At 37.1% G+C, this 15436-nt stretch overlaps 1 protein-coding gene across 1 annotated transcript; it reads left to right on the forward strand.

The window, feature by feature from the left end:
- Window positions 1–716: 716 nt before the first annotated feature.
- Window positions 717–13816, forward strand: LOC127420750 (nuclear migration protein nudC-like). The gene is made up of 9 exons (XM_051663276.1): window positions 717–909; window positions 1341–1418; window positions 1970–2185; window positions 3180–3242; window positions 3350–3463; window positions 10447–10641; window positions 10728–10811; window positions 10972–11090; window positions 13516–13816. The coding sequence occupies exons 1-9, from the start codon at window positions 835–837 to the stop codon at window positions 13565–13567; spliced, it is 996 nt and encodes a 331-aa protein (XP_051519236.1). The 5' UTR covers window positions 717–834; the 3' UTR covers window positions 13568–13816.
- The last annotated feature ends 1620 nt before the right edge of the window (window positions 13817–15436 follow it).

Below are 15436 nucleotides of genomic sequence, written 5' to 3' on the forward strand. Positions count from 1 at the left end.
AGTATACCAAGAATAAAGATTGTCAGGGCCCAATTCAATCTTATATACTGTATATGTACAATGTTTATCAATTTGATTTCAATATATTTTTAATATGGGGAATAAGTGTAAAATATAGTTATATTGGGCCTTATGCTCTTAACAATTATCTCATTTTACGCCAATTAAATACATTAAATTAGTAGTTTAAGTGGAGCCGTGGCAGACTGGAATGTGACTGTGGAGCTGTAGTGGACCCTGGCTGTGGGACCATGGCGGACCCAGAGGGTGATGGGGTAACTGTGACAGGACTGTGATGCAGTGGTGAACCTGAAGTGGATATAGCTGTGGTGGACCATGACTTCAATTATATAAATATGAATAATAAGTAATTATTAATATTATTATTATTATTATTATTACTGTGGTAGTTGTTTTTGTTAATAATAAACAATATTTCCAATTCAAATATATATTATTATGATTATTGTATGTTATTATATAATATATATTTTTCTATGCACTTTATTACATATAACAGAAAATATGTTAATTTAAAATAACAAATGAACATTTTATGTATAATTTATAAGAGGCAAAATCATATAAAATATTCTGTCAGTCATTCAGTGGTCTCTAGAAAGTTCTGCCCTCTTCTTGCCCCCATCTTTACACGGTAAGAACCGCCTTTTCAATGTCGTTCAAATTCGTCTGATCTGATTGGTCGAAAGGAAGATGTGGGCGGCTCTTGTAGCTAGGAAACGGTAGGGGCAACTCACCGGTGATAGCGTGACTTCTAGCATAACGTTTCATTTATATTTTTCTATCTTAGTTTGATCTGTAATAGCTAGTGATATGGGTGATGATGAGGAGAAATTCGACGGGATGTTGCTCGCTATGGCTCAGCAGCATGAAGGCGGAGTGCAGGAGGTAAATATGACTGCATCAACACATGTTAGCAGTCTTGCTAACTCATGCACGTTAGCACATTCCAGTAGAAAACAGGGTTTATATTTACATTCATTACTGGATGATTGGGTCTTTAGTAGTATTTGTCTTGATAGGACAGCACATCACTATATTATTATTGTTTACTGCTAATATGTACTATGGGGCGCTGGAATGTTCCAGTGTGGAGGCCATGACTCAGAACTTGGCAGCATTTTCCGGCGTTACAGGCAATAGCATATAATTTGGCTCACAAATGCTGTCTAGGTAGGCATCTTAGTAGGTTTTGTTTCACAGCTCATGTGTATTTGTTAATGTGCCATGAATTTGTTCATTAAGAGTGAATTAAATTGGCCATCCAATTCTGTTATACATGATTCCAGTGCAAATTATGTGATCATTATTGTTTGCAGTTGGTGAACACCTTCTTCAGCTTTCTCCGCAGAAAAACAGATTTCTTCACGGGAGGAGAGCCAGGAGCTCCAGAAAAGGTGCAGTGAGAGCAGATTATCTGTAAAGCTGTCACTCTTCCATGCCAGATGTACTTTTGCAAACGTCCTGTCTACTGTACCGACACTTGGAGATTTTATTGACTAAAGTGATGTAATCTTTACAATAGAAACATTTGAGTGTTAGAACTGAAAAGAACAGTTCACTTAGAAATACTCACGTCATTCAACCCCATTTGACTTTTATTTTTCCATGGAACACAACAGGAGATGTTTTCAAGAATGCTAATGCTGCTCTTTTCATGTCATAAAAATAATCCATAAATCTTGTGCGCTATATGTACAAAAACTCTACAGGCTCATCTATTTGACTGATTCTGTTTGCCAGTAATTCAGTTTTTTACTTGCCTTGTCACAATTTGCACTGGCCACAAAGATGATAAAATATTTATGATATGTTAAATGTTTATAGCAACCTTAGCCACAGTCATGTCGCTATCGTTATTTTGCAAAGAACTTTTCATCTGCTTATGATCTTTTGGACTACATCCCATTTAATTACTGACGTGCTTTCTTTTGCCGTTTTCTTCAAGCTGGTTAAAGAAGCGTTTGCCCATCACAATCAGCTCGCGCTCAAAGTCCACAAGGAGAAACAGTCCAGACAGGAGAAGGAGAAGAAAGAGAAGGCTGAGAGAGCTGCCAAACTGAAGGAAGAGGAGAAGAAGAAGAGGAAACATGAAGCGGAGGAGCCCAGAATCAAAGAACTCACAGATGAAGAGGCTGAGAGACTGCAATCACAGTTAAATCAAGTGAGAGCATATATTAACCATCACTCTCATGTTTAGAGGTTTTCTTAATTTGTAGCCTGTTTTTGCTGGGCGTATGTACCATGCGATCATCGCGATGTAAATGTATCCTCTGGTAGAGTTTTTGTTATACCATTTAGAGGTGTTGTTAGGCACAATGTAAATTCACCTTTTTACAGTTGCATTATTAAAGAATTTAATGAATGTACTGTCACAGGCGTGTTTATATCTGCTGCCAATTCACACTGCCCCAACAAACTGTCAGTGTGTTCACCCTGTTGGTGTTTGTTGGCACAGTTTGACAATGACAATCAAGTTTCCCAACAATTTAAAACCAACTGCTTTCAACTGGCAACTTTAGAATGTTGGAGTTTGTTGGGTGGAGAGTATGGCTGCGTCCGAAACCAGGAAAATGCTGCCTCCGGAGGCTATATAAGGAGGTAGGAAGGGATCAAGGCAAGTCCGAATCCAGTGTTCATGTCACATCCTGTCAACTGAGATACCTTCATCTGATCAATTTTTGAAGGCAACATAGATGTATCCTTCGCTGCCTATGAAATCCCATAATCCTGTGCGCGAGGATCCACGGCGTTTGAGCTGCAGAAATAAATGGCGGCCGAAGAGGCGGTTAATAGCTAGTTTGTGAATAACATTATTTTGTTATGAATGATCTTCCAAGTTTGTGTGTCCAAGTTTAAAATAACAAGAGAAAATTACGAAGGAGATGAAGAACTTTTCATTTAAGGATTGAAATCACTGGATTATTAAAAAAAAAAAAAAAGAAGAATAATCTTTTGAATTTCCAGGAAAATAACTATTGTGATACATACTGTTACTGTATGTGATTCAAGAGGGTCATGCCACTACCGCCCTCCCCTTCCTTATTTATAATCAAATATCTACATATTAAACCACATTTGATAGTCTGAAGAAAATCATAAATTTTTTTGCAATTTTTTTGTCCTCAAAGCCTGCTTTTTTCTCCATTTCTCAACAGACACAAAAAGAGAAAATGAAAGATTCAGAAGCAGCTGAGACTGAGAAGGCAGATAAAAAGGGGGTAAGTGAGGTTATCTTCAGCATTAAAGACACTAGTTAGGACTGAAATTATGCGTTTCTGAGCTGCTCTAGATAATTAACCGTTGCTCACTGATGTGTCCATCTCAGTCTGACTCTGAGGGAGAGGAGGATGAAAAGGACAAAGACAAGATTAAACCTAATGCTGGAAATGGAGCAGACCTGCAAAACTACAGGTGGACTCAGACCCTGTCTGAAGTAGATGTGAGTGTTGTTTTCACTCTCTGCATCCACTATTAATAATTGTACATTGACAATGGATTAAGGAAGAAAACCATTCTTTTTTTTAAATGTGTATATACAGTAATGAAGTAAATATAAAAGTATATCTTGGCCTGTTAACACTATTTAAAAATGCTGCCCACAATAAGATCACAAAACTATGCATCCCTATATACCCCCACTCACTGAGACCAAAATTTCCTATAGATAAAATAACTGTCAACAAACAACAAATGCATGACAGTGACACTTCAAGGTTCTTAAGGCACACATGACCATCTGTCTCGCCAGCACCATGGCACATACTGGATCTTTGTGAAAGGATATGCAAATATAAATTTATTTTGAATACGGTATCACATACAAACTTCAACCAGCGTTTATTAAGTTTAGTATATATAAAATACGTAAGGAGTAATCCACGGCTAGGTGTGTGTTGAACAATTTTAAATGCACTATGTGGAGGCGAAAAACCACCGGTAAAATCGTTTAACTTGCCAGAACTGATTAGTTACAGCTGTCATTGATTCTTCTGCATTGCAAATTTTGCCGGAAAGAATTTAAAAAAGCACAAATTTTGACTGAAAGAATAAAAAATAATGGTTAATTTTATCTAAGGGTCATTAGATCTACAGCTCTGCCTGAAAAAGTAGAACGACCACACACTTGGTCAAAACTGTGAATTTTAATGCACAATCCAGAAATAATAATATCCACTGAATGTAGAGGGATTGGCACTCCAGAGAAAATGTATTATTTTATTTTTATTCATTGTCATTTTCACATTAATGTGGAAAAACCAATGTTACAAACATGGCAGTGACAGTATAAGTAGCACTTACTGTATAAAAATGGGAAAACCATTGAAAACATTGGAACCTGCAGATTTTGACCCGAAACATCGGTAGGGTATCCATCAAGGCTGCATGATTGACTGAATTAAGAGTGAAATCGTAATTTGTCCTTGCATGGTAGCGCTTCACTGCAAACAAACAGCGCTTCTCCTTCAGTGTTTGAGTCAGAGATATGTGAGCAGGGGAGGGGCTCTAGGGGCGGCACTTCAGTACAGCAACATAACATACACAACACATTACAGTTTAAATCGTCTTGTGTCACCTTGCTGGATAGCGAAAGACGCATTTAATAGGTCCTGATTTCCTTCTCACCCTCCGTGCAAAACAAGCTGAATTCAATTATATTAGCTATGCTGATGAAAGTGGTTGGGAAATGTTTTCAGTTGCTATAGCTCACACTGCTTGCTCTGTCTGTTATGTTGCTATGGTTTCAAACAGCGCATTAATATCGAACAGTGATTAAAACTGACCGGAACCACCTGTGCATTCAACAGATTGAACTGCACGCATTCCAGCTAATCAGAACTGAGTCTAGGAACAGACCATGGTATAATATTACTTAAAGGTGCTGTAAGCTATTTTAGCGTTCTGAAGCTTTCAAGTGACTGAACTGTTGAATTAGCTCTGCCACCTCATTCCAAAATCCTGCCTTCCAAAGATCATTCTGAGCAAAAACCAAGCAAAAGAGCAGCATTGTTTGTTCCTGTGGCTGCTAAATTCAACAGTAGCACAATAGCGCCCTCAACAGACAAACATTATGAATCATAGCCTCAATCATCCACTTCAAATGAGAACAAGCAAAATGATTGACGAGTGAAAAGCGTCAGTGTCCGCGGACACATTTTTGTTTGCTGTTTACAAAGTCTACAGCTGTCACAGAGACCGGTGAGAGATCTCAGGACACTTATTTCATTAACATCTTTAAGGGAGTAGGACATTTTTTTGCATACTTTTACATGAAAAAATCACTTTCAGTACCTTTAAATGTGTGTTTAAGCAGTAAAGACACATATTGCATGTCTGCTGGATTACATTTTTTTCCTTTATATGCCAAATTTCATAGACTTTAAAAGTATTCAACAACCTTCTTACATGTCTGACAAATTCAAATACTAAAAGTTTAAACTGATTTACTCTGTTGTTCAAAAATACCTACATACTGTATGTTACTTGACTATAAACCTTAGGTATAACTTTATCCTTCATTTACACAAACAAATATTATTAAATTACAATGCTTGACAGATAATTAAAACCACAGCATTGCTCATTGTCATCATAAACTCTGATTGTCTTGTCTGCTTGTGTGACAAAACCTACTGTGAAGATCTGACCATTGTGAATCTGGAATCGCCATTCCAGGTAGGCATGCACTGTGCCTGTTTTTTTCTGTTGGTCTCTTTGAGTACAAGTGACTGTATGATAAAGAGCATAGCAGCAAGAAAGTACACTGTTTTTCTTCTAAGTCAGTTGTTTGAATGACTAGTCGGTGTAAAGGATAATAATGTATAAATATATCTTCAAGCAGCAATTACGGGGCCAAGCACCAGCATGGCAACCACTGCATAACACTAAGCACAATCAAAAGAGTGCCTTTGCTATACAGAGCAAGCACACACCACATGGCAAGTTGCCCCAGGAAGGATTTGAACCTTGGATTCTTGTTTCACAGTTCATAGAACAAGCCACTGGCACAATCCACTGGACCACAGAGCTACAACATTGACAGTCACCAAAGGGACATACCACGCAGATAATAAATCACAGCCAAACACAAAAGTCACTGGGGTCAACTTTGTATTAATGTAACTTTTCAACAGAGATCAAATTCAGAATTTGATTGTGGAAATGCCCAGCAACCATTCAAGAAGCACAATAAAAAAATCACCAGAATTTCAGAACTTTCTACCACATGACTTTTAGAGTTGGGGATTTGAACCCAGGAACTTTTGCACTATAAACCAATGCTTGACCTACTGCGCCACTAAGTTGACATGGCTCAGACATAGCAAAGAGACATCCAGAGCTTAGAGCCAGCACACAAATGTGGGTTAATCGTTTGAACTATAGGTGGCGCTGTCTCCAAACTGTTAAATTATCATTGTTTAAGTATTATCATTAAGTATTATGCCCCTGTATCAAGAGGTCTGCCACCCACCCAAATTGGAGTGCATGGTAAGAGTGGTATTCTCATTTTCCATCCTAATGAGAGTTCAGTGACCCCACATCATAATAAATAGACCAAACAAATTATATTTAAACAAAACATTAATGCATTATGACTGCATAATAATATTTAGCGGGGTAACGTTTAATTTAAGTTAAATATTTATTAATATGAATTTATGGGCGATCGTCTAAAAAGTCCACACACTGTGCTAAAACATCACTGGTGTCCAAGTGTTCAATGCAGCTACCTTGGATGTTCTGTCTTAAACACTTATTTAAAAAAAGAAATTACACATTCTAAAGATTGTAAATTGTATGTATAACTTACTCTTTAATTGGATTAATGAATGAATATATATTTGGACATCTCCAACGTTTTAGAGCTGTGGGTGGTAAAGATGGGCAAGGAGGAGGCGGGAACCGGCAGAACAGTCAACATCATTTTAATTACATAAATGAATTTAAACAAACATAAACGCACACAGCGGCTACGTGTGTCTCTCTCTCTCTCTCTCTCCTGAACTGGCATCTCTGGCTCCCCTTTATCTCTCTCTCCCGCTGATTAGTTGACTCTGCGCTAGCCGTGCACCCTCACGGCTTGGCCACGCCCTCCTCCTCGTCACAGTGGAATTTTCAGACAGTCCCTTACAAGCGCTAGTTAATGAAAGCCTATAGGAGCATTTTTAGGCATAATTCTCCAGCTACAACAAGCGTTGACCATTTGAGTGCAATGTTTTATGCCTGTATGATATTTTCTCCCCTTTTCCCCTCAGTTTGGAATGCCCAATTCCCAATGCGCTCTAAGTCCACGTGGTGGCATAGTGACTTGCCTCAATCCGGGTGGTGGAGGACGAATCTCAGTTGCCTCTGTGTCTGAGACAGTCAATCCGCACATCTTATCATGTGGCTTGTTGAGCATGTTACCGCGGAGACATAGCTTGTGTGGAGGCTTCACGCTATTCTCCATGGCATTCATGCACAACTCGCCACGCGCCCCAACAAGAGCAAGAACCACACATTATAGCGACCACGAGGAGGTTACCCCATGTGACTGTACCCTCCCTAGCAACCGGGCCAATTTGGTTGCATAGGAGACCTGGCTGGAGTCACTCAGCATGCCCTGGATTCGAACTCGCGACTCTAGGGGTGGTAGTTGGCGTCTTTACTCGCTGAGCTACCCAGGCCCCCCAGTCATATATTCTTTAACCTAATTGTGCTAATGATATCACTGTAAAATTGTTGGCTCCAGAGAGTGCGGGTAGGAGAAACCAAATGTCAAACGAATAACGAGACAACAATTTCTGGAGATAAGGTAGAAGTTCAGCGGTTTTGCATCTTTGGACCTGTCAGCTCCTGTTTCAGGTTTACTTAATGTGGATTATATGTGCTGGTGTAAATGTAAGTGTCAGTTAAGTTAATTTTATAGCACAATATTATCACAAAACCCGATCTGGATCTAATTTTATGCCTTATTGAATGCACCTGAGCCCAACTCGTTAGAGATCACACTTATTTGGCAAGCATTCATTATAAAATATTTTTTTGTGTGTGTATCTGTTGGGTTTTCATTTCTGAAACAACATACAGTACACGCTTATGTTATTTATAATTATGTATTTCTTTCCACTGTCTTTAATGTTTTGCACTGTACAATGCAGAAACAAGACAAATGTAGTGCAACAAGTTTGACAGAACAAACAGTGAAGCGACTTTGATGAAACATTATGCAGGAACAGATGTATGGAAACAAGTATGAAGAAACAGCAGCTAGCATTATACAGGGCCACACCGCACCTGCAAGGGCAAAAATATTATGAATACACTTGAAAACACAAAATTGGAACCCTTATAAACCACCCCACTAAAGCCCAAATAAAAGCCTTACCTTCAGTGAGAGGCTCTTATACACTAAGCTCACCACTTCAACCTAATATTATATACAGATTAATATTGGTACTGTTGGATACAGGTGCAAGAATAAAAAGCAAACGTGCAACTAATCGGGAGAGAGAGAGAACAAAGCTGCTTTGAGTTGATCATGCTGCTTCTCTTGCAAACGAATTGCAAGAGAAGCACTAAATAATTTACAGGGAAGATAACAAACACTACGTCCACTTTATGAACACCATTTATCAATCAAACACATGGCACACCAATCACAAGGGAGAGGCACACATGTACCCAAGAGATACGGAGAATTGAGCTTAATATTAGCTTAATTGAGCTTAATATTAGCAATAGCATTATTTTATAAGAGGAGCACACCAAGCGCACTCAATAAGAAATGCGCATAGACACTGACAGACATAATAATGATGATAAAAAAAAAACATATTAAAGCCATCTTAATGGTCACTTATTACGATGCATGCAACTTTTTTTAAACTCATAGTAATTGAGATAGATACATGCATTTAAAAATTCACTTGTTACACTGGACCACTACTGAATTTAAAAATGTCCTTAATTCTTAGAAGAATCTTAAAGGAAATGGTGACCATTTACAAGACCTGTACATGCTGATTATAGCCTACTGATTAAATTCTAACCTAAAATCTTAACATAGCCTGTTATTCATTTTATCCAAGAATTTTACTGCATTACTCATTTTAAAGAACAGCATGGCAGCATGGCTTAAAGTTTGTGGGTAAAACCAGTATGTTAGGATGTATTGACTAATTGAAACATTTGTCATTAGGCTCCGTTATGTTCCTTTGACCCTGATAAGATGTTTTTCAGAGGGATATACGGATGCTAAGCTCAGCACTTCAACATGGTAACCAACAGATATTCAATAAATAAATAGGCTAAATAACTAATCTTATTGCACAAAACTATCAAAGTAAGAGAAGTGGGGGCCTAGGTAGCTCAGCGAGTATTGACACTGACTACCACCACTGGAGTCGCAAGTTCAAATCCAGAGCATGCTGAGTGACTCCAGCCAGGTCTCTTAAGCAACCTAATTGGCCTGGTTGTTAGGGAGGGTAGAGTCACATGGGGTAACCTCCTCGTGGTCGCGATTAGTGGTTCGTGTGGTAAATTGTGCGTGGAATGCGGAGAGTAGCATGAGCCTCCATGTGCTGCGAGTCTCCGCGGTGTAATGCACATCGAGCCACGTGATAAGATGCGTGGATTGACTGTCTCAGAAGCCACCCGGATTGAGGTGAGTAACCGCGCCACCATGAGGACCTACTAAAAAGTGGGAATTGAGCATTCCAAATTGGGGAGAAAAACGGGATTAAAAAAAAATTAAAAAAGTAAGAGAAGTAATTAGAAAGACTCCAATATAGAGCGGCACAAACCTGCTTCTGCACATCCTGAATGACGTGCTTCAATGTAACCAGAGCACTTGGGAGTATTAGGGTGATCCTCGCTGCACATTCAAAAGTACAGAACTGCACCATAACTATGCGGGCACACATCCAGTTCATGACATCAAGCAGTTTGGACCTTTTACTGCGACTGTTTATTTAAGCAGTGTCAGACAGAATCAGCAAAAGACTCTAATCTCTCCATAACACCTCACAAAAACGAGAACTAACATCTGACATTGATCGTCTTGAAATGTATTGTTGTTGATGTGGCGCTTTGATGGTTGAAACAGCAGTGGTGCTTAAATGGAGTAACCTTTTAGCATTAAAGAACTTTGCAGACGAAACTTGCAGAATGTTTTACTGTGCTGATTATTATTAACCATATTAAAGCACTCATCACGCAAAAACGTTCTCCAAGAAGTTGTGTCTCTCAATTAATTCGAGAATTGCACCTCCCATTAAAACCCCCATCACTAAAAATATGAATGTTAGTAGTTAACCCCACTAATCGACTAGACATTCGTTGGACCACTAGTCAATTAGTTGAATACCCTGGCACATGACAAATGGTCATCAAGGCGTTTTTAACACCCAACACCTCATCGTGTCCCATTATTTCCTCTCGCAGCTCATTGTGCCTATCGATGTGAACTTTCGTCTGAAGGGGAAGGATGTGGTTGTGGACGTACAACGGCGTTCGCTGAAGGTTGGATTGAAGGGCCACCCACCCGTGATTGACGGACAGCTGTACAATGAAGTGAAGGTAGAGGAGAGCTCGTGGCTCATTGAGGATGGCAAATTAGTCACAATCCATTTTGAGAAGGTAAGGCTGAGAACACTGATAGATGTCATTGTTCGAATTTGGGAGTTAAACCTGATGACTATCAATGATATGCATGTTTATTCCAGATAAACAAAATGGAGTGGTGGAGCAGGTTAGTGACCACAGACCCTGAAATCAACACCAAGAAAATCTGCCCAGAGAACTCCAAGGTGTGCAACCAATATCCAAATCAGGATTGGGCACTCTTATGTTACAGTTGATTTTTAAGAAACCTTTTCAAGCTTATAATATTTTTAGTCTAATAGCATCTTATTAGTATTAGATGAAATGTTTAATCACACCCTTCCCTCTCTTGTCATGGTTTTAAAGCTGTCAGATTTGGATGGAGAGACGCGCAGCATGGTCGAGAAGATGATGTTTGATCAGAGGCAGAAGTCCATGGGTCTGCCCACCTCTGAAGAGCAGAAGAAACAGGATATCCTGAAGAAGTAAGAATAATAAATAACCCCACTCACCTTACTGTTACAATCTGCTTTTATGCCATAGTAAATGTCTTGAAAGAGCAGTCAGACTTGATTGACTGCAAAGCAAGTTGCTCAAGTTGAGCAAAGATTCAAATAAATCCAGTTACATTACACTTAAAATAATAATCATATGTTTTGAAATTTTATTGGTTTGATCTTTTGAAATCATAAAAATATTTTTTGGCTGAACTTGATTCAATCATGGACAGTGGTTCCACATGTTTAAAATGAGTTTTATTAAATAGAATTATCATGTAATTTCAATTTAAATACTTAAAGTAGAGGGAACCTAATTGAAACAAGTAAACTCAACAAAAATTTACATGTCAAAATAACTAAAAATGAATGTCTTTTAGTGATATGCTAGGTAGTGACAGGAAATGTTAGCTTGCTAAACACATGCCTGTGGGAAGCACTACAGAGTGCAACTTGGTCACTGTGGTTACCACAGCAATTGCTCAATAAATAAAGCACTATGTAGAATACTCAAAATGTATTGGTCCTCAACTCAGGCTCAAGCTCCACTCTTCACCATGATAGTAACCCCTAAAACTACAACATAACAGAAATTGTTCTAAATGTCAACAGGACAAAACATTACACACTAACAAGTCTCCCCCTTTAAATTTGTCTTGCACAAAGACACCGAAAATAGCATGTAGCCTGAACTAGTAATCCTCTGCCCTGTTTCATTTAACCAAACACAAAATATTCATGTTGTCCCAACAAAATGGATTAAGTAAAGCAGACAAGGCGTTTTTTTTTTAATCTACTTAGTTAATTTAAGTTTCCTTGGTTACATGAATTTAATGAGTAATATGAACATTAGATGATTGAGTAAAACTGACAATAGCTAAGTTTATTATTTTATTGTACTTTATATTTATAGAGTTTATTTAAAATATTTTATTCTTATTCCAGAGGAGATGTTTATTTCAAGAAAACCTTGAAAACATCTTCACCGGCTTTATTTGTTGTGGAATGAAATGAAATTGAACAGTGTCCCCGGTCTGTCGAGCTCCAAAATGGACAAATAAAATTTCACCATAAACCACAGTGAAAGTAATCAACTCTATATGCGCTGTTGTTTGTCAAACAAAGTGAAGCCATACAATCACTCTGTAAATAAAACATGGCGGCTTCATAGACGACATCACACCATATTGGTTCTTGCGTCATGACGTTTGGTGATATGACGCAATAAAAACAAATGATGTTTAGTGTTATTGATGTAGACATCGTATTTGCAGATTTATAGATTTTACAAATGATTTGAATTGATTTTAGAATGAATAACAATGTACATTTCATGTTAATCAATATATATATATATATATATATTAAATTATAATAAAAATTGTATTTAGCCATTATTTTTCTTTTGAACATGGAAAGGACACTTATTGCTGATCTAATAATAGATCAGCAATTGCTAGAGAAAGTTAATTGATGGTTAAATTATTGGTCAATACTGTCATTTGCAGTCATATGTTGGAATTTAATTATCATCCAGGAAAAACGACATTACATAAATTATTTCAGATTTCCACTGACTTGCATTCATGTTGATACTGTTTGAGAAATATAAAAACTGATTTCTTCGCGAGTGATATGAGCAAAGATCCGTGTTACATAAAATCTACCTCTGGATCTTCATGCACACATCTTACTACATGTAATCCAAATGAATCGTTGAAACCAACTGTTAAGGCCTATTCATTTATTGTTTCTTTTTATTCGTTAGCTAGAAAAGATATGACTCGCAATTAAAAGTTCTAAACCATAACAGTACACTGTTAATCAAGCTCGTAAATAACGAGTGTTGAGTAGATTGATGTAAAAAGCACATTAAATTCACCCCGGCTGTTCACACTGAAGGCACTTTGGAAAAAAATGGCATACGTATCCCAGATCGAAAGTGTCTGTACCAGTCGGTGAGAGCTCCTGAACTTGTATCCTGTTGACACATCCATGATTGAAAAATTACATCATTGGTGTAACATGTTTGAAGGCAAAACCAGTGATGTGTGCATTGTGCATTTCTTAAGACTGAAAGCATCATACTCATTACAGTTCAGATCAATGTGTGATTAGTCTTTTATATTTTATAATTATTTGTGGGGATTGCAAAGGCTTGTCCCACACCGTTTGTCCTATGGGAATAAATGATGAGGTGGGTCTTTTGACTTGAACCAGTAAGCAACCACCTAGAAATGCACTAAAAACATTCAGAACCCTAGCTAGCTACTACTGATTTTCCCATAATAATATTTAAAAGAAAGTAAGGACAACACACCCTGGTTGAAATTATATTGGGCTCAGTCTATATTAAACTTGTCAGTCTTTCAAGTTTATAGTGTTAATGTGATTATTGTTTGATGTGTTGCAGGTTCATGGCTCAGCATCCTGAGATGGATTTCTCTAAAGCTAAGTTCAGCTGAGAGCTGTATGATTGCTCATACAGTGATTGTACATGTGATCCAGAGCTCCTCTTACACTCCTGTATGTCTCATGTCATCCGTTCTGTTCAGTTGATCAGTTTGTTTCCAGTTAGATGACTGTATGACTTACAGTTTCACTGTTGTGATGTTGAAAGTGTCACAATGCTTCAAGCACCATGTCTTTTTTTTTTTTTTTTACTTTTGTTTTGTTTTTTTAATAAATCATTTCAAACCCTAAATATGTGCAAACTTTTCAATCAAATCAAATCAAAATCAGCATCAAGCTTTTAACTGTTAATTCAGATTGAATGATTCTGCCCAGTTAGTCTGAAGATTATTATGATTAATGTTTGAAATATACAGTGAAATTAATAATAATTATTATTATGTAATCTATAAAAATGAAGTAATGACACCAGTAACAATATGCCACTGAGGGTCTTGTTTTCCAATTTTTAAGGACCTCTTCCCTTCAAATATTGTGGACCGTACAAATCAAAATTAAATTCACAAATCCCTCATTAACAAAAACCGTGTAATATCGAACATAATTAAATTCACATCACTTTTATCCAATAAAAACCTCAAAACTGTTAAGATGGAATGAATTTCACAAAAGTTGATATGCAGACGAAATGTCAAAAGTAATAAGAGCATAGCCATTCAGTAAATGTGTTGAGTCCCCTATGTGATATCAGTAAGTGTATTCCCACACCTTGTTATCTAACTGAGGTAAAGCTTCTGCAACACCAGGTTACAGTGTTGTCAGTGTCTGGCAGATCAAGTTGTTATTCCTCTGTTGGCCGTCAGGTGGCGGTACTGGACTAATTAGAGTTAAACAGGATACCTTAGTTATTGCAGTTATTGCTGCTGCTATAAAATCACAATAAAATAGTATGGGATCTCATTCAGCTCTGTGTAATAAGCGTTCAAAGTCTTTCATTTACTTTAGTTTCTTTATTTGATGACTGTGTAATCAAATAGGTGAATACTACCAAGTTACCAGTTCTGTTGTTGTAACAGTAACTGTAGTCATAATGATGTTTACCAAAGTTACAAGGGTAAATATTTGTAAGAGCCTTCCTGAGAGTTCCTGAGCTGTACATGAAAAATTAATAACAGTAATTTCCAAAGTAACATGTTCTTTTTTTTCTCTCTCTCTCTCATTAAACCCAATTAATGTTGTTCCATAAAGTTGTTGTACACTTTTTAGAAAGGTGGCCGTTATCCAGGATAATTACATTCTGTCTGTTTAGGTGAATTAGACCCCAGTACAAACACATTGTAGAGCAATGCATGCAATTTTAGCATGTTATATAGTTATACCTGGAGTCTCTGAGAACCCAGACATGTTATTAAAAAATGTTGTTTATAATCATGTGCCAGATTCATGAAAATATTCTCATTTTTATTAAAAGTAAAGTTTCAATAAAACAAAATATTCATAACATTTTTCTTCCGTTAGGAAACAAAAAGAAAAAATGATTAAAAGTCCTTCAAATCATCAGTTGAAAACTACTGAAATATCAGTTAATGAGCTTTTAAAAGGAGCTTGGGGTCTCTCAGACTGAACATGTGTTAAACATAGTTTTATAATTAAAAACAATTATAATTTATATAATGCAAAATGACAATGGACTTTTAAAGGGGTAGTTCACCCAAAAATAAAAATTCTGTCATAATTACCTCACCCTCATGTCGTTTCAAACCCAAAAAAACTTTCGGTAACACTTTACAATAAGGTTCCATTAGTTATCAACATTAGTTACCATGGACTAACATAGAAACAATACTTTTTCAACACTTAATAATCTTTGTTAATGTTAATTTCAACATATATTAATATATTTTTAAATCAAAAGTTGTTTG

Source organism: Myxocyprinus asiaticus, chromosome 30 (genome assembly GCF_019703515.2).
Source record: "Myxocyprinus asiaticus isolate MX2 ecotype Aquarium Trade chromosome 30, UBuf_Myxa_2, whole genome shotgun sequence".
Classification (NCBI taxonomy): Eukaryota; Metazoa; Chordata; class Actinopteri; order Cypriniformes; family Catostomidae; genus Myxocyprinus; species Myxocyprinus asiaticus.